The 20595-nt window shown below is 46.6% G+C and overlaps 1 protein-coding gene across 5 annotated transcripts; it reads left to right on the plus strand.

The window, feature by feature from the left end:
• Positions 1-93: 93 nt before the first annotated feature.
• FAM3A (FAM3 metabolism regulating signaling molecule A) lies at positions 94-12625 on the plus strand. 5 transcript variants are annotated; one of them, XM_078386541.1, is made up of 11 exons: positions 154-276; positions 1736-1810; positions 3286-3401; positions 3627-3737; positions 4788-4811; positions 8602-8725; positions 9055-9113; positions 9213-9263; positions 10006-10090; positions 10936-11062; positions 11240-12625. In XM_078386541.1, the coding sequence occupies exons 3-11, from the start codon at positions 3389-3391 to the stop codon at positions 11336-11338; spliced, it is 693 nt and encodes a 230-aa protein (XP_078242667.1). In that variant the 5' UTR covers positions 154-276; positions 1736-1810; positions 3286-3388; the 3' UTR covers positions 11339-12625. The 5 variants fall into 5 exon arrangements, with proteins under 5 accessions (XP_078242668.1, XP_072847513.1, XP_078242667.1 ...); XM_078386542.1 differs by lacking the exons at positions 154-276; positions 1736-1810 and adding an exon at positions 94-147; XM_072991412.2 differs by lacking the exon at positions 1736-1810 and having other exon boundaries at positions 146-276.
• The last annotated feature ends 7970 nt before the right edge of the window (positions 12626-20595 follow it).

Genomic DNA, 20595 nt, shown 5'->3' on the forward strand with positions numbered 1-20595 from the left:
GGCCGCCTACTCTTCCGCCGGAGGGGAGGCGGCTCGATCCGTCCCCGCCTTGGGCTTGCGGCTCCCTCGGAGACGGGGCGGGACCGCCAAGGCGGAGCTGCCGCGGATGAGCGGGCGGGCGGGCGGGCGGGGGAAGGCCAGAGCCGGGTGAGGCGGCGGCGGCGGCGGCGGCGGCGGCAGAGCGAGGCGAGAGAGGCTGGGCCGTCCTCTTTCAGGCCGCCCGCTCGCTCGCTCGCTCGCTTTGAAGAGATCGGGACAAGCTATGAGGCGATCGGGGTGTGTGTGTGTGTGTGTGTGTGTGTGTGTGTGTGTGTGTGTGTGTGTGTGTGGGGCAAGATGAGTACCTCGGACCGTGGGAGCGGTGGTGTGCGTGGGAAGGGCTGAGTGTGTGCAAGGGGAACAGCGGGGGGGGGGAAGAGAGAGACACTAAGGGGGCGGGGGGCGTTTGTTTGGGGGGTGGCTGGAGGAGATCCACCCCCCTGAGATCGTGCCTTGCTCTGGGGTGTTGTGTAAGAAGTAGTTGAGAAAGGTAACCGCTCGGGCAAGGCCTGGACGTCTTTCTTGCATGCCAGGCTGGCACCAGGCTTATTTGGGGGGAGGGAGGGGAGAAGCTGTTGGTTTTGAGCTAGCATTCCTAGGAAACCTTTTCTCTTCCCCCCCCACCCCCCGTGCAAGCAGGATAGCTTTTCAAAGCTCTGGACAGGCAGGCACGCAACAGGTTCAGCTTCCCCCCTCCCCCAGTTTGTCTCTGTGATGAAAAAAACAGCGTTGCCAGCTGCACTTTTGTCTGGCTTGCAGCTGTTAAAAGCGGCAGGAGCACCGGGACAGGATTATTGGCATGCGGGGGGGGGGGGAAGATAGGAAACAGTACTGTTAAGAGTAAAGGTTTGGCCTAGGGAACCAGCCCTTCGTGTTGGGAGAGAACAGCCCCCCACTCCTGTTTTGAAGCCCCGGGAAACTGGGGGGGGGGCAGATGCTTTTGCAAGAAGGAGAGAGAGAGAGAGAGGATGGCTCGGGGCCTCCCCATGCCTGCCAGCTGCAGAAGGAGGAGGCGGCATAAGGTCAGGAAGACGGGATCATGGGAATCTGGGGAGGAAAAAAAACAAAACCAAGAAGAGGCTACACTGACAGGATTCATGCAGTTCCAGCCACCTTGGCTAATAAAAGTTGGCTGTTGGCTCAGGCTTGTGAAATTGGCAAAAAGCCCAGGTTAGAGTAGCCATCCTGCCCTTTCCATTTGGTAAAGAACCCACAAGGAGGTCAGGAGGAGGATGGCCAGATCTTCTTTTCTCTGCCCCACCTCTTCCAGGTTAAGGAGGCCACCCACTGTAGCCTTGCCTCTGCAGCCATACAAAAGCAACCCAGTTTGGGCCTTGGGAGAGAATGGAGGCTTACCTGTACCCTAGAAATGGGTGTGTGCATGTGTGAAACAATTATTCCCATAGCTGTTAACTCCTTTGAGTATACATACGTAGAACATGGATGCCTGGTTCTCTCCTTCACCCTTGCAGCACTCCTGTTACACACGAGGGGCAGAAGCAAAGAGGTTGCATAGCAGGGATTGGTTTGCACCTGGCTGGGCTGGAACCATTGAAGAGAAAGGATGTGTTGAACTCTAGCGCCAGGCTTTGAGTACATTGCACTGATTTTTTTTTTTAATCTGTAACCAGTAGAAGCTCATAAATAGCATTATAAAATGGTAGTAGAGTGATTGCCTTTTCCACCTCCACAACAGGGACCGCTTTTTAAAAACTGATTCTTCAGGGCAAACAAGAAAAGGAAGTGACCCTGCCTCAGAGATGAAAAAATAGTAAGAGGAAAAAAATTAGCCCAGCCCTTACTTGGTTTCATTCTGTCGTGCAAGAAAGCAACTAAATATTTTTTATTGTACAGAATGGTATGTGTTTGGTATATGTGTGTGTGTTTGAGGTATTATAAGACTGATAGATCAGGCCTTAATTTTGTGTCAGGAGCTTTAGGTAGCATATGGATTGGAGGCAGTGCTAGAACAGACATTCCTTGCATGATGATTTACAACTGCAGAATATCTTTCTTTGGAAGCTTGCCTGAGGCCCTTCTCATGCACCTTGTTTTTAGATGTGATAGTGGGTGGTTTGAAAAACATAGTTAAATATCTGTAGCTTGTCATCAAGGCTTGTGCTCTGGTAGCCTAAGGTTAGGTTGTGTGGTGAATCTGTCTTTGAAAAGTATGCACAAGTTGCAATTGGTTAAAATGTAGTGTGCAATACTCCTATTACAATCAGATTATAGAGATCCAATGACACAAGAATGGGATGTTTTTGGTGCTCCAGATATTTATTTTTTGGCTGCGGCTCCCATAATCTGCTTTCATTCTTTATGTGAGCGAAGGTGCCTGGTAGCTAAAGTCCAGCCTCTGCTATAGAACGTGCTAATAGCACCTGTTGTGAAGGAATTAAATAGGTTGCCAGTTTATCACAATCCTTAAATCAGATTGCTGATATTCACCTTTAAGCTTGCAACACCCATGGATAACAATATTTGAAAAGCAACATCAAGGCTGGCGTGGTGAGTGTGGGCAGTGGTGGAGAATAGTGGGAGTTTCAGACCAACAGCATCTGGACTGAAGGAGGTTCATACATGGTTATCCCAGCCTCCAGTAATATGCAGCCAAACATGCCCCAAGAGACTCTGTTGCGCTTATATTTCTTTTCTAAGATGTGGATGTAGAACGGCTGTGGGAGGCTGCTCTAGGTTTTGTTGTGATGCTGTAGTCATGAAGTCCGTTTCCCTGTGAGCTCTGGACAACTGCCCAATACATTCTCAACATTCAGAAGCTTGGTGAAAATGTACTTAATTTCAAAAGAACTTTGTGGTCTTTGACTTTCTAAATTGCTCGGGGATAATGAGATTTTAAGACACTTGGATCTTATTTTAATAGTTTAATGCGAGTCACTACAAGGGTCTGTATTGACTGGCTTACAGAATGAAGTTTCTTTTAAACAAAATTGCAATCAGATTTATTTGCTGGTCTTTCTTGTGTGTGCAAATTCAGTTCTGTTGTGGTGTGAAGAGGCCCAGAGCTTAACGACCATGCAGGCGTAATAATTAAATGGTTCATTCTACTGTCAATTTATTCTGTAGCGTGCCATGGAAGTTTCATTTCCTAGTTGTACCTGTGTACATTTTTAACACACAATCCACTAAGATGGTGGGTGTAACAACAGAAGTTCAGGCTATAGGTCCACTGTAGTGTTTTCTTTTATTTTAAATTCTTTGGACTGATTCCAACTCTGATCTCTATAGTTTTGAAGGTTGCATGTGACTAACCCATCTCAGCCATCCCTCTCCAGCCCTGAAGCCTCAGTAGCCTTGGACTAGAGCTGCTTCCGGACACACTCAAGGGGCCATGAGACTAGCAGGTGAGTTGCTGCTGGAGAGGAAAGCAGAAAGGGCGCAAGAGAAAAAACAAGAGAGCAACAACACTTGAGGTCCAGGAGCCTCCCGGGAGCCGTTCAAGCTCCCTGGGGCAGCGAGGGGATAATGCAGCAGTCAGGATTACATGACAGTAGCTCTGGGTTTCAGCTCTTCAGGACTTTGGTGATCTTGCTGCAGGCCAAACCTTAAACCTTTCTTTACCCTTGTAGGTCCACTTCGTGTCATCGTGATCGTCTTGACGGCAGGCCTGACCTGGATCCTTGTTAGCATCCTGTTGGGCACTCAGAGCGGCTTCTCGCGCCTGCAGCAGCTCCTCAGTAGTAAGAGGCAGAAATACATCTTGGGGATGATGGGATACAGAGCAGGGCCCCCGGAACATGGGAGTGTCACGTTGCTCTTGGGTCTGCACATGTCTCTCTGCAGTTTGCTCCTATCTCTCTCTCTCTCTCTTTTTTTTTTCTGGATTCAAAGACAGGAGGAGAATGGTGATGATTGTTGGATTGTACGGTGGCCTTGTGGGCTTAGCTGCAAGGTAGCTAAAAAGGAAAAGTGACTTGTGTTAAACCAGTGGCTCTCATCCTTAGGTGCCCAGCTGTTGTAAGCACTATGAGAACTAAGGTCTAAGGATGATAGTGACAGGTTCTGGCAACTGTAATTCAATATCATCTGGGGATCCACAATTTGGAAACCACTGTGTTAAACAGATGTACAGAGGAGCAGTGGAAAAGCAGTTGTCTCTTTGATGTGACTGGTAAATGGATCCCAGTTAATGTGCCTCCAAATAGCAGGGGACAGATCCTGAAAACTGGCTCTCAGGTTTAGCAAACTTTCTCACTCACCTCTGGCCGAAAAACAACACATACCCTCATGTTTCTAGCTCATGCATTTCTTTGAAGAGCACTCCTCCCACACACACACACCTCTTTTTTAGTAATGGCATTTCCAGTCTTAGATATCTTGAGCAGCTTTTTGGAACCTTTGATTGCTTGATTGGGATGTTCTAGTCCAGCTTGTATGTGCAGAGTGAAAGAAGTACTGTAATTTCCCCCTGCGGAGTACTACGCGGCTGTGTTAAATACAGAAACAGAGAATCATGTAATCTAGAAGCAGTGTAACTAAACACTCGGGCTAGTAAACCAAACTGAGCCAGATGTCTTCCTGTTTTTAAGACTGGGAAGAATCCTTTTTAGAAATTGCTTCTCCAAAACTTCTGAGACTGAATCCCTTCAAAACGACTCTCCTGCTTTCTTCTCTGCTAATGGATTAATAGCTGGTGGTGTCTGTTTCATGTTCAGGGAGATGTAGCAGGACACATGTGGTTGCCCTGAACCAGATCTTAACTGATGTTGCTGTTTTATGCTTTCTTGCAGGTCCTGAGAATTCTCCTACTTCAGGTAGGTGGATTCATCTGCATGCTCATAGAGCCCCGACCACCCTAACCCTCCTCTGGCCCCTTTGATTTAGGGTAGAGTATGGCTTCTGGCTATGAGTTTGTGAGTAGTGGCCGTCAGCCTGCATTTCCCAACCCTGTAGCCTTCTGACAGTTGGATTTCCAGCTGTTGGAGGTAAGCTCCCACCATTTCCAGCCAGCTTTGCCAATGTTTTGTGGAATAATGGGATATGTAATGCAACAGAGCCACATCATAAGAAGTCTACAAGTATGGGTGCGTGCACATGTAGGTACTGCTTGCAAACCCATGGCCCTTCTCTTGCTAGGATTCACACAAGAGTGGGTCTCTGAGGATATGAAACTTGTTGTTTGTCATCCCACAGAGAAATGAGGAGGCTTTCATCTCTGTGGGGTTTCTGTTCTGGGTTTTATTTGTTTTCCCCTAACAGAACTAGAGCCAAATCAGATTACTTATCTCCCTGTGCTACTTACTGCGGTGGATCCAGGGTAAGGTGGTTGAGAAGGCATGGGGAGAGGTAGGAGAGAGATGCACACATGATGAGACATAAGGTGTACTCTAAAGAGCCATCCATAGGAGATAATTAAAATGAAAAGAACTATGGGGAGGCAGGCTGAAAGTTAGCTTTGTTTCTTTGAACCATAGGCCAATCATGCAGCATTATCAGCAAAGGAGTATACAGTTTTTGCAGAACTGATGACCAGAAATGAGGATCCAGTTAAAATCCATCCAAAAAATTAAAGATAGAGAAGAAAGAACTTTGCCAGGTCCCTGTGTTGGTCTCCGGGATACCAGTTGTTCTGTTCACAGAACACTTGTTACAGTTTGGGCTGGATGCTACTTCTTAACATAGATCCAACGACAGTGTTGTAACTGGACTGTATGGTAGGGCTTCCCCATGGCAGCAGGAGCAAGAATTGAATTGGTGGTAGCAGAAGTTGTAATGGGTGGGTGGGGGGTTGTAGAGCACATCTGCAAAGGAAGCACCTATGATCCTGGTTCCCAAATTGGGGTCTATAAGTGCCAATCAGGCATTAAATGTCCAGAAGCTCCTGCCAGCATGGCCAGAGGTCAGGGATTCTTGGAGTCAGAGTTCAGCAACCCAGCTTGGAAACTCTTGTAAGATATTGCAAGTGAGAGATAAGGGTTCTGCCTTTCCTCTGCTTTAATCTCGGTGGGGTTTCTGTTCTGGGTTTGTATCTGTTTTGTCATCCCTAGAACCTTTGTCCTTTATCAGGTTTCAGCAAGGACTTTGAGCTCATCAGAGTGATCCCAGCACAGACTAATGCAGGCAGCAACAGTAGGCATCACAGTGAGTTGAGATAAGTTTGGTCTGCGGGTGAAGACACAGGACCAGTGGACAGATTCTTAAGCAGCTTGGGAAGCTACACCTTAAGGACTCCCAATTATGAGGGGTCCATAACAACCACCCACAATATCAGTTTTTACATAGCTGTTCAAATTTTGGGAGAGGGATAATACTATGGGGCTTATTAAGTTTGACATAGCTTAGGATTCAGCACATTTTACTCTAATGCTAGACAATACAGTGAATGACATGAAACTTGTATAGGAAGTTGGTGTTATTTTCAGATTCTTCCTTTGCCTCTCATATCAAGGGATTGGCCAAGGAAGTGTTCCTGGTTTGGCTGACATCAGTATCTCTTCCACCTACATGGCATTTAGCAAGGAATAATGGGAATTTGTTGTCTAAAACGTTTTGGAAGGTCAGAGGTTTCCCTGGCCCTGACATGAGGGAACTTCATGACCTGCCCTGGTTCACAGGAGGAGAAAATTTGCTCCTTTCTCTAATACAAAATTCAAGTCCATTGATAGAATATATATATTTTTGGGTGTAGAAGACTTGTACTTAATTTGAGTAGAAATGATGTTGGGTTTGGAGGGCTGGGAAAGTGGCCACAGCCCAGAACATGGAAGCATTACTTCTGAATGTTGGCCAGGGATTCTGGAAATTGTACTTCCAAAAGTAGTTTCCCCAAACTTTGCCGCAACCCTGGAGGACTGTTGCCAGTCAAAGTGGGCAGTTCACAGCACAGTTTGGCTCTGAATAGGATAGCGCTTTCCAACTTTTCCATAGTCCCTGGGATCAACCCTTTATTTTCCTCTGGTGGTAAAGAATTGGCTGTTTTAATCTCTGGGGCATAAAACCTTAATCTTCTGGTGTGTTGGTCTATCATCTGGCTGTGCTGGCCAGAAGTCATGTGAGTTATCACCCAAAAAGTCTGGAATGTAACTGGCTGGTGAAGTGGGAATAGTGTTGTGTCCTTCTAGGGCTAAGGTTTTGATTCTAGACCGGCAAGTTTTAGACCTCCTTAGTCTGGCAGATGTCAGGAACTGATGATCTTCTAAGAATGGGAAGTTTAACTGGATTTGTTTATTTTCCTTCCATTTTTAATGTAAATCACTGGTCCTTAACCTTGGGTTACTCAGGAGTTTTGGACTGCAACTCCCAGGAGCCTTCACCACCAGCTGTGCTGGCTGGGGTTTCTGGGAATTGCTGTTCAAAAGCATCTGAGTAACAAAGGTTAAGAACCACTGATGTAAATTATCTTTAGCATTTTGACTGAAGTATTAAAAAAATTAATTTTACTTGAGTTTTAATATAATAGATTTTATTTTGCTTTGATACCTGTAACTTTATCTGGCTGGATAGCTTAGTAGTTTAGGTGTTGAAGCCAGAGGTTGGGAGTTCGATTCCCCACTGTGCCTCCTGTGAGCACAGCCAGCCTGTGTAGCCTTGGGCAAGCTCCTTAGTGCCAGGGCACCCCCAAAAGAAGGGCATGATAAATCACTTCTGTGTACTCTGTGTAGAACCTCCTAGAATGGGTTGCCATAAGTCAGAATTGGCTTGATGGCACGCAGTTACTATTATTTGTAATTTTTTTGTGTTTTAGTGCCATAGGGGTGCTCTTGCAGTTTGTCAGTTGTCAGTCACATACCCAATGGCACAAAGAATTTCTGTGTCCCATTGCACAATCAGAGTAATACAAGGCTTGTGACAAGCGGTCAGCAAACTAACTCCTATTGCTTGTGTGACTATTTTCAATGTTACCACATGATACAGTAGCTTTTTAGCCACTTTTTCCCCAACAACATGGTAAAATCCCTTTAGTCCCAGTCCTTGGAGAAAGGTTATTGGAATGAAATGGCTCGCCAGACATTGTTGGATTGCAATTCCCTTCTCTCGCCATGATGTGGGACTGAGAGAAAGACAGTCTGACAGCATCTGGAGGGTGACAAGTTGCTCATCCTTGACTTGAAGGGTTGGTGTCTCTTGAGTATCCATGACTGATGTTATAATCATACACATATTTGTCTAGGTCAGGGGTCTCCAAAATACGGCCCACCTGGCCTTTTTATCTGGCCCGTCTGCACGTGCGGGGGTGTGTGTGTGTACGGGTGGGCGGGAGTGCTGGTGGGTGGGTGGGTGAGAGTGTGTGCGGGCACGGCATGGGAGTATGCGCGTGTGCGCATGTTCCTTTGGCCCTTGTAAATATATTATGTGGCCCTCCATGTGAAAAGTTTGGAGACCCCTGATCTAGGTGTAAGATTTCCTGGAAGTGATAACTCTTCAAAGCTGGTGTGTCAAGGATCGCACTGTGACTTGCAATAGTGGCTTCCTTCCCCATGATTTAGTCACCAGTGGGGTGCTGCAAAGCAAGCAACCAGCCATCCAGTGTGGATCTGAAGGGTTCTTTTACCCACAAGGCTTTAGGATCACATGTTTGCCTTTTCATGTTTGCCCTATTCACAGAACCCAGGCCCAAGAAGTACAAATGTGGCCTTCCTCGGGCTTGCCCAGAACATTCCTTTGCCTTTCGGATCACAAGCGGTGCTGCAAATGTCATTGGACCCAAAATCTGTTTGCAGGACAAAATGTGAGTTGTCTGGTATTATATAACAGATACAAGTTTTAACCAAAAGCCTAAGTATCTGTTAAATATCAACGTAGTATGTATGCTGTTCCTAATATTGCCTTTTTTTTGGTAGATCTCCCAATGTTGTTTCTGAAATCTGCACCTGCTTATAATACTATGTGAAATGTCTTGATATTGTTCCCAAAGCCCCTATGCTGCTGATGATGAGAGAGAGTGTGACTGGTCCAAGGCACCCACTGAACTTCAAGCCACTACATCCCACTGGCTGTCCTCTCTTTAAGGGATCTTTCAGCCGTTCTGTCTCTGACTTTCTCTGATCTTTCTTTCAGGCTCATGAGCAGTGTAAAGAACAATGTAGGCCGAGGCCTGAACATTGCACTGGTGAATGGTAAGATGGACTTTTGGGGGGAACATAGGAATAGGAGGAGTGCTGCTGGAGGGTCACAGCACCAACGGGGTGCTAATACTATTTTGTTCTGCTTTTCAGGGGTGAACGGAGAGCTGATTGATGCCAAGTTCTTTGACATGTGGGCAGGAGGTCAGTGTGTGGGGCTAGCAGCAATGTTGGTTCATCTGTGATAAAGCAAGACTTGCCTGGGCGAAGAGAAGGGGATTTTGTTTGGGAAAATATTGGAAAGATCTGGTGGTTCAAGACCCTGCTAATGGAAGAGGTCAGAGGAGTAATGGGAGAGTTTGGCACGTTGACTAATGTGCACTGGGTTAGAGACGTTGGAGGATGTATAGGAAGAGTGGGCAGAGCTTGGAAAAAGTAACTCTTCAGGACCATCGCCGCAGTCCAAAAATAACCTTCCAAAGTTCTGCTTAGGAACTTGCAGTGTCAGGAAGTCATAAAGGTGCATCATCTTGACGAAGGCGTGGGACATCCCTTGTGAAAGGAGAGACTCTACAGGCCTCAGCCAGACCTGTGCTTTATCTGGGCTTTCAAAATCAAATTGCACCCATTCAGCATTTCTGCATATGTTTGTCTTACCCTGTTAACAAAGTCTGGAGGAGCATCAAGGCTCTCTCACCGCCTTTGGAAACCTATTTTTTTATTTTTGATGACATTGCATGCACATACCTTTTCAGGCATATTGTTACGTTTAAAAATACAAGCTTAAAATTCTCAGAAAGCAGAATCCGGCACCCAATGCTGTCACCTGCTCTATGCTGGCACTTCTGCAGAACTGTGCAATCCTCAGATTTTTTTTGGAGGAAAATCTGTGCTGAAACTTCCCCCTGTCCTCAAAGCTGTATGTGTCTCTTTCTGTCTCCTCCAGATGTGAATGAGCTGTTAAAATTCATCCGGCCGTTACATGAAGGAACGCTGGTGTTTGTGGCCTCTTACGATGACCCTGCCACAAAGTGAGTGTTAAGAGCAAGCAAGCCAGCATGGCTACCCTTAGCCTGTGCAGGTACTTGTGCTTGACATGGGGGAAGCTCCCTAACTGATGCAAAGCTAACCCAAGATTGCTGCTGTAGTGGTAGGGGAAATCTCCCCAGGGGACTGCCCTGATTATCTCCCACTCTCAGACCCCGCCAGACCACTTACCACACAATGCGCGTGACTGGTGTCATCCTCAGTGCACTAATCGTGGCAATAGCTTGGCTGCCCCAGCCCCACCTCCCTGCTTGCCCAGCCTCTCCACAGCTGAGCAGAGGGAGACTCTTCCTCCTGTCACCTTGCCGGAGTGGCTGGACAAGCATGGGGGGGGGGGGAGGGCGGCCTGCAGTAACCAAGCTGCTGTCACAATTGGCACACTGAAGATGGCGTCAGCTACATAAGCCATGGGCTGCACAGCAAGTGATCCAGTGGGGTCCAGGGATGGGAGATAATCATGGTGGCCACCTGTGCCGTGGGGCTTGGAAGGTCGCATCTCTTGCTGAATCTCTTCTGTGACCGTAGCAGGCAGGAACCTGAATCCATGGCTGTGCTCCATCAAAGAGGTGAGGAGCCTTGGGGAGTACACAGCTTGCAATGTGTAGCCTGCATCATTAAATTATAAACTGCCGAGAGAGTACTATGGGGCAGTATATCAGCAGCATTCTTTGCTTTTTTAAAAAAAAATGTGTTGCCATCCAGCAACATCTGAAGGGTCCCATATTGCCCATCCTGGCTTCAGTCAGCCAGAAAGGAAGTGAATGTGGAGCGGAAATTTGACATGTACAGTAGAGGTTTTCACATTTTTCCACACCATCTTCCTTTCCAGAATGAACGAGGAGACCCGAAAAATCTTCACGGAACTGGGCAGCAGAATTGCCCGGGACTTAGCCTTTCGAGACAGCTGGGTCTTTGTGGGAGCCAAAGGAGTGCAAGACAAAAGTCCCTTTGAGCAGGTACCAAGCCACCTTCCTTCCTTAGAAACTCAGAAGGGTTACTTTATTGCCGTCTGGAAAAATTCTGTTTTGGGTTCAGAGAAACCCTGAGATTTCTGGATAAGTGATCAGGGAAAGCAAAGGACAGGGATGCAAGAGAAACTCATGCCAACCTTCCCTTTCTGCTTTTTTCCATAGCATGTCAAGAACAACAAGAATTCCAACAAGTATGAAGGTTGGCCTGAAGCCCTTGAGATGGAAGGCTGCATCCCCCAGCGAACTGCAGATGTCCAGTGAAGGTTTACTTCCTCGAAGCCTCCAGGGATTTTGCTTGCCTAGTGGAGGAGAAAAGTCCTTGCCCACCTGCCTGCTGTTGCCTTCCCTCACAGTGGCAACTATCTATCCTGATCCTCCTTGGCAGACCTTTCTGGCTCTGCCTTAAACCACCCAATTTTCCTTTCTGAAAGACATGCCTGGTGTGCCCCTGGAAAACAGTGTATTGAAAGCTGCACCTCTGCACCTGTTGTCCCCGTCCCCACGTGCCTTATTTTAGCTTCTAAGTGGAGGAAGTACTCCTTCCATTCCTTTTCCTACGGCTGTGAATTTGGGGAGCAAATCGGTGTCCTCCGTTGGGGATACTGGCTCAGGAACTCAAGCTGGAAGAAGACGCAGACATATTTATATGACTTTCTTTGCCTTTGCCATGATACTATATCATGTGCCACTGCTGAGAAGGACCACATTCCTCCCACGACAAAAGTGGGGTTGAAGGATGAGCCCCTGTTGGGTGGGGCAAAACCAAAAGCGGGCAGGGACATCCCATCTCCCTCTTTCTCCTGCCTCCTTTCCACACATCCTCTCCCCCTTATCTTCCACAATTCCACTCCATTCTTGCTCACATCATTCTATCCCTCCATGCCTTGCATTTTCATAGTCCTACACAACTGTTTCCTACTAAGCATCATGGGAGGACATTACAGTGAGGAAAGGGGATGAAATTGCTAGGCTACATCTGGCGTAAGGGTTGGACCAGTTGGATTGGGAACCTTTTACCTTTCCAGATGTGTTGATTTTCAACTCCCGTCACCCCCACCAAACAAGGTCAACGGTAAAGGATTATGGAAGCTGTAGAGCAGTAGTTCCCAACCTTGGGTCCCCATATGTTTTTGGAATACATCTCCCAGAAATCTTGGCCAAGGTTGGGGACCATGGCTTTAGAGTAAAGCATTTAGAGGACCAAAGATTCTTTACCCCTGGGCTTGGAGGTTCCTTCTCCCGGTATTATAAATGGACCACTCCTTTTTAAAATCATAGTTTATATGCCTCAAGTTAACACTTCTGCTACCACAAAGACTCCCCAGTCCATGGACAGTTTTAGTAGACTCCTAAAATTCTGGAGGTACCGTTTCCAAACATGGGTGCTTCATTTGTGATGAGAAAGGGCGAGGGGATCAGGGCCCTTCCTTCATCCTTGCAGACGTGATTCCTTATATAAGGCAGCAGTGAGAGAATCAAAGTTATATCATATCATTTTGGAAGCCTGTCTTGTTGAACAACATTTCCAGTAAATAGTTGCACAACTTCTGAGACTTTGATGATAATGTTTAAAATGAATGCTCATCTCTTCCTATACGGAAACAACTGTTCCTTGGCACCTACATTTTCCTTATGTTCTCTTTCCTATCCACATGCCTACAAAAGAGAAGACAAGAGTTTGGAGAAGTTAGGGTGGGAGGTGGTTGGGGTTTGCTTATTTGCTTTTGGCTGCATTTTCCGGTGTGATGTAGCGGATAGAGTGACAGACTAGGAATCTGGAAACCTAGGTTCAAATCCCTGCTTGACGATAGAAATTCAAGGTGTGTGTGTGTGTGTGGCGGCAACAGTGGCTAAAAGCACTCTTTAAATACCTCCAGTGGATTGAAAATCTTATTAGATTCCTTGTAAGTCGGCTGCAGTTTGATGGCATATATCACACACATCATGACCATGGTGGTGTAGAGATTGTGCAAGGTACAGTCTTAAAGAAGACAGGAGGGCCTGGCGTGCTCTGGTCCATGGGGTCACGAAGAGTCGGACACAACTAAATGACTAAACAACAACGGTCTTAAAAACTAAAAATTCCAAGCTCTGAAAAAAAAGGGAGGTAAGACTGGTCTTTGTATGAAGATGAATTGCAAGGGGGAGAGACAGCTTTGCATCCTGGGAAGTAAAGGCAGAGAATGGATGGCAGGGGTGCTTCTGTTGATGTATTATTGTTTATTAGGTACCTCTGTGCCTCACTTTTCTTCTAGTGAATACAAGATGGTAAAGGTGGCTCTCTTCTGCTCTACTTTATTTTCAAACAACCCTGTGAGGTAGGCCAGGCTGAGAGAGAGTTAACTGCATGGTTCAGTGGAGATTACAGCTTGTATCTCCCGAATTCTAGTCTAGTACTCTGACCACTGTAACACATTGAAGAAATGCTACTGCAGAATCGCACAGGATGGCAGAAACACCTACTGAATCAAGACTTGTTTTCTGTTAATCCCCCTTCTTGGGTCTTATTATCCTTCTTCCTGATTTGCCTCATTCACTACAAATCTTGCCCCACCACTAGCATACAGTGGACCCTTGACTTACAGACGGCTTGACTTACAGACTTTTTGAGTTACAGACTTCTCTGGCCGCAAAATTTAGGTTTGACTTGCAGACTGAGATTTGATTTACAGACCAGAAAAAAACCAAAATGGAACAAAAACGGCCTGTTACGGGATTAATCGGTTTTCAATGCACTGTAGGTCAATGGAGACTTGACCTACAGACTTTTTGACTTGAGAACCGCCTTCCAATACGGATTAAGTTCTCAAGTCAAGACCCCACTGTAATCTGAGCATGCAAAATTATGGTGGAGCCAATTCTTCTTTCTAATAATTGTCTTCTGTAAGTGGGAGAAGCAGCCAACAGGAGGCAGCACTTCCACTTAATTTAGTCACTGATATCTTGAGGCTCCAAACATCACACTGTTGTTGATTTAATGGGAACCCTGTGAATTAAGGATCTCCAAAAGGCTGTGTGACAAACCCAGACCTACTGGGATCTGTCACACAGTTACACTAAGCTGCCACCAACCATTCCCTTTAAGAAGTCACACAGACCAGGGATGGATTTTTAAACAATAAAAAGAATAAGGTTTATTTTAAATACACACAGGGAAAAATAAAACAATCAGGTGAATAATATAAAGTAACGTGGCTTATTCTTACTCAGACATACACACAGTTTGGTTCACCCAGAACCCTTAACTTGAAGCACAGACCCTGAACCTATCAGTTCTGGCTAACCAACAGACACCTGAACCTATCAGGTTGGTACTCTGACACACAGTAGTACCCTGTCTGACACACAGACTCCCACAACAGCTTCTTCTTCCCAGCTGCTGCTTCGTCACAACCCAGTGTCTCTCAGCATCTCTCCTATCTTCACCACACAGGCATCACATATTTATACAGTATAGCCCCTCCTCCTGATGTCCCGCCTTCCACTCCCCATAGGATGGAACTTTCCCTCCAAACCCATGACAGACAGGTAACATCAGTGCTGTATGTAACACCTCCCCTCTTTATAAGTTGTTTTGTAGGGGGAAAGCTAACGTGCTTTTCACCAAAAAACAACCTGTATAAAATACACAACAACAGTTATACATACCATATTATACTTACTCATACTTACATTCTAAGTTAACCATAGCAAATAGGCATTTAAACATTTACCATTAACATTACATCAATTTACCTTTATTCATACAAACCAAATTCAAAAAAAAAACACAGGTACATTTTACTTTTTGTTCACCATTATATACACAGAGTCCATGTTCTTACGCCGTCTTCATTCTTCAGGTCTTCTTGATAAGGCGTCAGCAACACAGTTCACTGACCCTCTGACCACCTTCACTTCAAAGTCATAGTCCTGTAGATTTAAAGCCCACCTCATAAGTTTGCTATTGTGGGTTTTCATTGTCTTTAACCATTGCAATGGTGAATGGTCAGTACACAGAATAAAATGTCTTCCCCAGATGTAAGGCTTGGCCTTCTGGATCGCGTAGACTATGGCCAAACACTCCTTCTCCACGGTTGCCAAATGTCTCTCACCTTTTTGAAGTTTCCTACTCAGGTAGGACACTGGATGCTGGTCACCATTCTCATCCTCCTGGCACAGAACTGCTCCTACCCCGCTGTTAGACGCATCGGTGTAGATGATGAACTCCCGGTCGAAGTCTGGAGCACGCAGGACAGGATAGTTGATTAACGCCTCCTTCAACCTCTGGAACGCCGCCTCACAGTCGCTGGTCCACGGGATGCGGTCATCAGCCTTCTTCCTCGTCAGATCGGTCAGCGGAGCCGCAATCTCGCTAAACCTCGGGATGAACTTTCTGTAGTAGCCCACCAACCCAAGAAATGATTTGACCTTTTTCTTGGTATTGGGTCTGGGCCAATCACGAACAGCTTCTATTTTGGCCTCCAGGGGTTTTATCACTCCTCCCCCTACCATATGACCCAAGTATTTTATTTCTGGGCTACCCAGCTGACACTTGCTGGCCTTTACTGTTAGCCCCGCTGCACTTAACCTCTGCAGCACTAACTCCAGGTGCATCAGGTGATCTTTCCAGGTATTACTGAAGATCCCTATGTCGTCAATGTAGGCCACTGTAAAGTCACTGAGCCCTGCCAAGGTCTGGTCCATCAGCCTTTGGAATGTGGCTGGTGCATTTCTGAGACCAAAGCTCAGGACTCGAAACTCATAGAGACCAAAAGGGCTGCAAAAGGCAGTCTTTTCTTGATCCCTGGGATCAATTCTTAATTGCCAATATCCCTTTACCAGGTCCAATGATGAGATGAACCGACAACCCCCTATGGGTTCAATCAGGTTGTCTAGCCTGGGCATTGGGTAGGCATCAGGAGTGGTTACACGGTTTAATTTCCTGTAATCGACACAAAACCTAATGCTCCCATCAGGCTTGTCCACGAGGACTATCGGAGAGGACCAAGGACTAGAAGAGGGGACGATTATGTTCTCCCTCAGCATCTCGTCCAGCTCCTTCCGCACCTTGTCCCTATAGGGTCCCGTTACTCGGTATGGGGATACTGCCTGCGGGGGTGCATCCCCTGTGTGGATCCGATGCATCACTCCCTTCACTATCCCCGGCTTGTTGGAAAACACCTGTTGATATTTACTAAGCAGCATTTTTAGTTCTTGCTGCTGGTCTTGGGTGAGTGCAGGACTGATCTTTACCTCCTCTGGGTTGTATTTTACTTCCCCTCTACCCTCCCAGAAGGGTAATTCCGCTTCCTCACTCTCAGCTGCTTTTATCGCGAATAAAACCCTCTGTTCCCCTCTGTAGTAGGGTTTTAGGGCATTCACATGAACCACCCTCCTTGCTTGGTTCTCCTCCTGCTCTATAAGGTAGTTCAGGTCTGACATCTTGGAAATGACCCTATATGGTCCTGCCCATTTGAGCTGCAGTTTACTCTCTCTGCAGGGCCTAAGCCAAAGCACTTCCTCCCCTGGGTCAAAGTGCCTCTCTCTAGCTTTGTGGTCATACCATGTTTTCTGTCTGACCTTCTGAGCTTGCAGGTTTTCTGCTGCCAGCTCTAGATTTCTCCTTAGGTCATTCATCAAGGTGTCTATGTAAGTCACAACGTCTTGTGGGTCATCCTGGGTGATCTGCTCCCAATTTTGTTTGATCAAATCAAGGGGCCCTTTCACCCTTCTCCCAAATAGAAGTTCAAATGGACTGAACCCGGTACTGGCTTGTGGCACTGATCGATAAGCAAACAAAAGGGATTGCAGCTTCTGGTCCCAATTGTTTGGATTCTCTGCCAAGTAAGCCCTAATCATGCGCATTAGAGTCCCATTGAACTTCTCAGTTAACCCATTACTTTCAGGATGATAAGCAGTGGTTTCCTTGTGCTTAATTCCACAGATTTGCCATAAGCGTTTCATGAGCTTTGATGTGAACGATGCGCCCAAATCTGTGATTATCTCTGAGGCAAATCCCATCCTGGACATATACCCCACCAAAGCATCGGCCACTGTGTTAGTTTCAATGTTAGTCAAGGGTATGGCTTCAGGATACCTTGTGGCATGGTCCACAATTGTTAGAATGAACCTGTTCCCCCTCTTTGTGGCCTTGGGCAAAGGTCCCACAATATCCACCCCTATGCATTTGAACGGAGTGTCAATCACAGGCAAAGGGCACAACTTTGCTTTGGTCCTGTCGCGGTTATTCCCCTGCCTTTGACACACATCACATTGTTTACAGAACTCCCTGATCTGCTTCCCTATGTCAGGCCAGTAGAAATTCTGTGTGATTCTCTGCTGTGTTTTGTTCACCCCTAAGTGTGCAGCAAACATGTCAGAGTGACCCCTTTGTAAGATCATGGGGCGATACTTTTCAGGTACCACCAGCTGACTTCTGATCCCATCTCCCCCTTTTGAGATATTCCTCAGGGTCTCTCTATATAAAACCCCCTTTTTCTCTATAAATCTCACTGGGGTTTCAGGTGTTAGCTGGGCGTCAGTCACCTGTTCAAAACACTTTTGGAGAGTGGCGTCTGCCTTTTGCTCCTGTCCAAATCTGCTGTCTGTGGTTAAGGTTTCCACCACAGCTTCTGAACTCCCCTCTGCTTCCGTCTCTGGCTCATCATTACCCCCCTGAACTGTCCCCGTGGTGGCTTGTGAACGTGTAATCACTAGCACCCGTTTCACATGTTCAGCCAGGTCATTTCCCACGAGCACGGCTGCTGGCAGAGTCGATGAAATCGCTAGCCGCCAAACCCCCCTCCAGCCTTGAAAGTTGACAGGTACCTCTGCTACTGGCAGAGAGATTACCTGCCCCTCAATTCCTGCCACCTTCATGCTCTCATTTGGGATTATAAACTCCCTAGGGATGATATCTGGATGGCACAGGGTTACCTGGGAACAAGTGTCCCGCAGCCCCCTATACTGACGGTCAAGTATTCCTACGTCCACCCCTGCCGTCTCAAACAACTGAGAATCTGTTTTCACCAGCAAGCAGCGCTTTACCTCCACAAGAGGACCATTCTCCTCAGCCTGATCAGCAGAGGTAGCTGTTCCAGACTGAGTAGCCATGGCAACAGGCTCCCTCTGTGACACTGAGCCTTGCTCTTTCTGGACACAGAACACAGCTTTTGGCTTGGTCCCACTAGAATTCTGAGGCACCATTCCTTTTAGCTGCTTTAATTTCTCACACTCTGAGATTAGATGACCCTTTCCCTGACAGAAATAACATTTTCTGGTGTATTTTGATTCTCTCTCATCTTGTTTTGGTTTTCCCTCCAAAATCTGAGGTCTTAGTTTCATGTCTGAGGGCTTCCCTTCACCATGGGCCCCTCCCCCTTGCTGGCTTTTCCCTGGTCCCTGAGAGTACTTGCTGTAGGTTTCTTTGGGTTTACCTACAGATTTCCCCTCACCCAAGGGCTTTCTTATTTGGGAAATAAAATCTGCGACCTCCGCGGCTTCTGCCACAGACCTCGGTTTCCTTTCCCTCACCTGGAATTTTAATTCCCCATGCAGGACTGAATAGAACTGTTCCAGTGCTATCAAGTCTTTAAGCTGCTCATAGGTCTCTGTCCCTTCCTGCGATAGCCATTTCTCAAGCAGCCTCACCAATTGGGCCCCCACTTGGGTAAAAGTCTGTTCTGGTTTTTTTGTGAGGGACCTGAATCTTTGTCTCAGCTGCTCTGCATTTATCCCATGTCTGGCAAACACCAGTTTTTTAAACTCTGCAAAATCTTTCATCAGTTCCTCAGGCATCTCGGCATAAACCTCAGCCAGGCTACCACTGATTAAAGATCGCATGATGGTCATCTTCTCAGTTTCCCTCACTGAGAAGTCCACAAACGCTCTTTCCACTAGGGAAAAGAACACCTCAGGACAATCTCCCTTGTGGTACACAGGGAATTTCTTCAGGTCAGCCTTAGACAATTGGCCTCCCTCAGAATCCCTATTATTATTATTGTTCTGATTCATCAGTTCCAATTTTTTTAATTCAAACGCCATTTTCTCTCTCTGCAATTCCAATTCAATCCTCTGTATTTCAAATTGCCGCTGTTTCTCCCTTTCCCTTTCTTCTCTTTCCCTTTCCTCCATTTCAAATTGCCTCATCCTCAGTTCATGCTGTTGGGCTATGAGCAATTTTCTAAGTTCTGGGTTTTGCTCTCCTGTGCTGTCACCCTGCACTGAGCCAAATTCATCCTCAGAACCTTGGTCAATCTGGGGGTCTTTTACTTCACTCATTTCGGCCATCTGGCTTCGAGTCAAGGGCATAATCCCCCCTCAGAACAGGCTGCTTTAAAAGTCAAGCCTCAAAATAAAACGACCACTTTTTTTCCTTCTTGCCTCAGAACCAGCTCTCCCTATAGAGATTGCTGCTGTTCTTCAGCACTACTTGCAACAGTATCGAGTCAGAGCCTACCCCCCTCTGCTGGGCCTCTCAGCTGGCAAGCTAGCTCGCTGTTACTACGCAGTTTTGCCTCAGCTTTTTCCCGCCAAAACTAGGCTGCCTCAGAGCACCTTAATCTAAGTCTCCCCAGTTGGCACGTTCTTCTACTAGCGCACCTCCCCGTGAGGTACACCTAGAAGATTACCTACGCGCCTCAGACTGTCCCTGACTAGACCCCCCTTGCTCTGGGCACACTTGCCAAGGCTTTGCTGGACCACTGGACAACTGGACCAGTCGTATCCCACACGCTGGACACCAATCAATGTGACAAACCCAGACCTACTGGGATCTGTCACACAGTTACACTAAGCTGCCACCAACCATTCCCTTTAAGAAGTCACACAGACCAGGGATGGATTTTTAAACAATAAAAAGAATAAGGTTTATTTTAAATACACACAGGGAAAAATAAAACAATCAGGTGAATAATATAAAGTAACGTGGCTTATTCTTACTCAGACATACACACAGTTTGGTTCACCCAGAACCCTTAACTTGAAGCACAGACCCTGAACCTATCAGTTCTGGCTAACCAACAGACACCTGAACCTATCAGGTTGGTACTCTGACACACAGTAGTACCCTGTCTGACACACAGACTCCCACAACAGCTTCTTCTTCCCAGCTGCTGCTTCGTCACAACCCAGTGTCTCTCAGCATCTCTCCTATCTTCACCACACAGGCATCACATATTTATACAGTATAGCCCCTCCTCCTGATGTCCCGCCTTCCACTCCCCATAGGATGGAACTTTCCCTCCAAACCCATGACAGACAGGTAACATCAGTGCTGTATGTAACAGGCTGTACCCTTAACAGTCCTGCTTAAGGCTTGCAAACTAAAAGTCACAGCTTCTTTGAGTCAATCCATCTTGTATTAGCTTTTCCTCATTTACTGCCTTCCACTCTTCCCAACAAGACAGGGATGATGTCTTCTTGTCCTTTGTCCAGAGTACTCCCGTCATTTTAGCTTCTTTTGAGAGTTTGGATTTTGATCTAGAGCCTTCTTGTTTTTCTATCACTGGAAGGCTGTCCTTCAACACCATATTCTG

This window comes from Pogona vitticeps, chromosome 2, assembly GCF_051106095.1.
Source record: "Pogona vitticeps strain Pit_001003342236 chromosome 2, PviZW2.1, whole genome shotgun sequence".
NCBI classification, from domain to species: domain Eukaryota; kingdom Metazoa; phylum Chordata; class Lepidosauria; order Squamata; family Agamidae; genus Pogona; species Pogona vitticeps.

Excerpts from the sequence above, each read along its gene's own strand:
- FAM3A (XM_078386542.1), top strand. Across the intron at positions 3,738-4,787 it reads CCTGCAGCAGCTCCTCAGTA|GTCCTGAGAATTCTCCTACT; the intron begins GTAAGAGGCAGA and ends GCTTTCTTGCAG. Across the intron at positions 10,091-10,935 it reads TACGATGACCCTGCCACAAA|AATGAACGAGGAGACCCGAA; the intron begins GTGAGTGTTAAG and ends CTTCCTTTCCAG.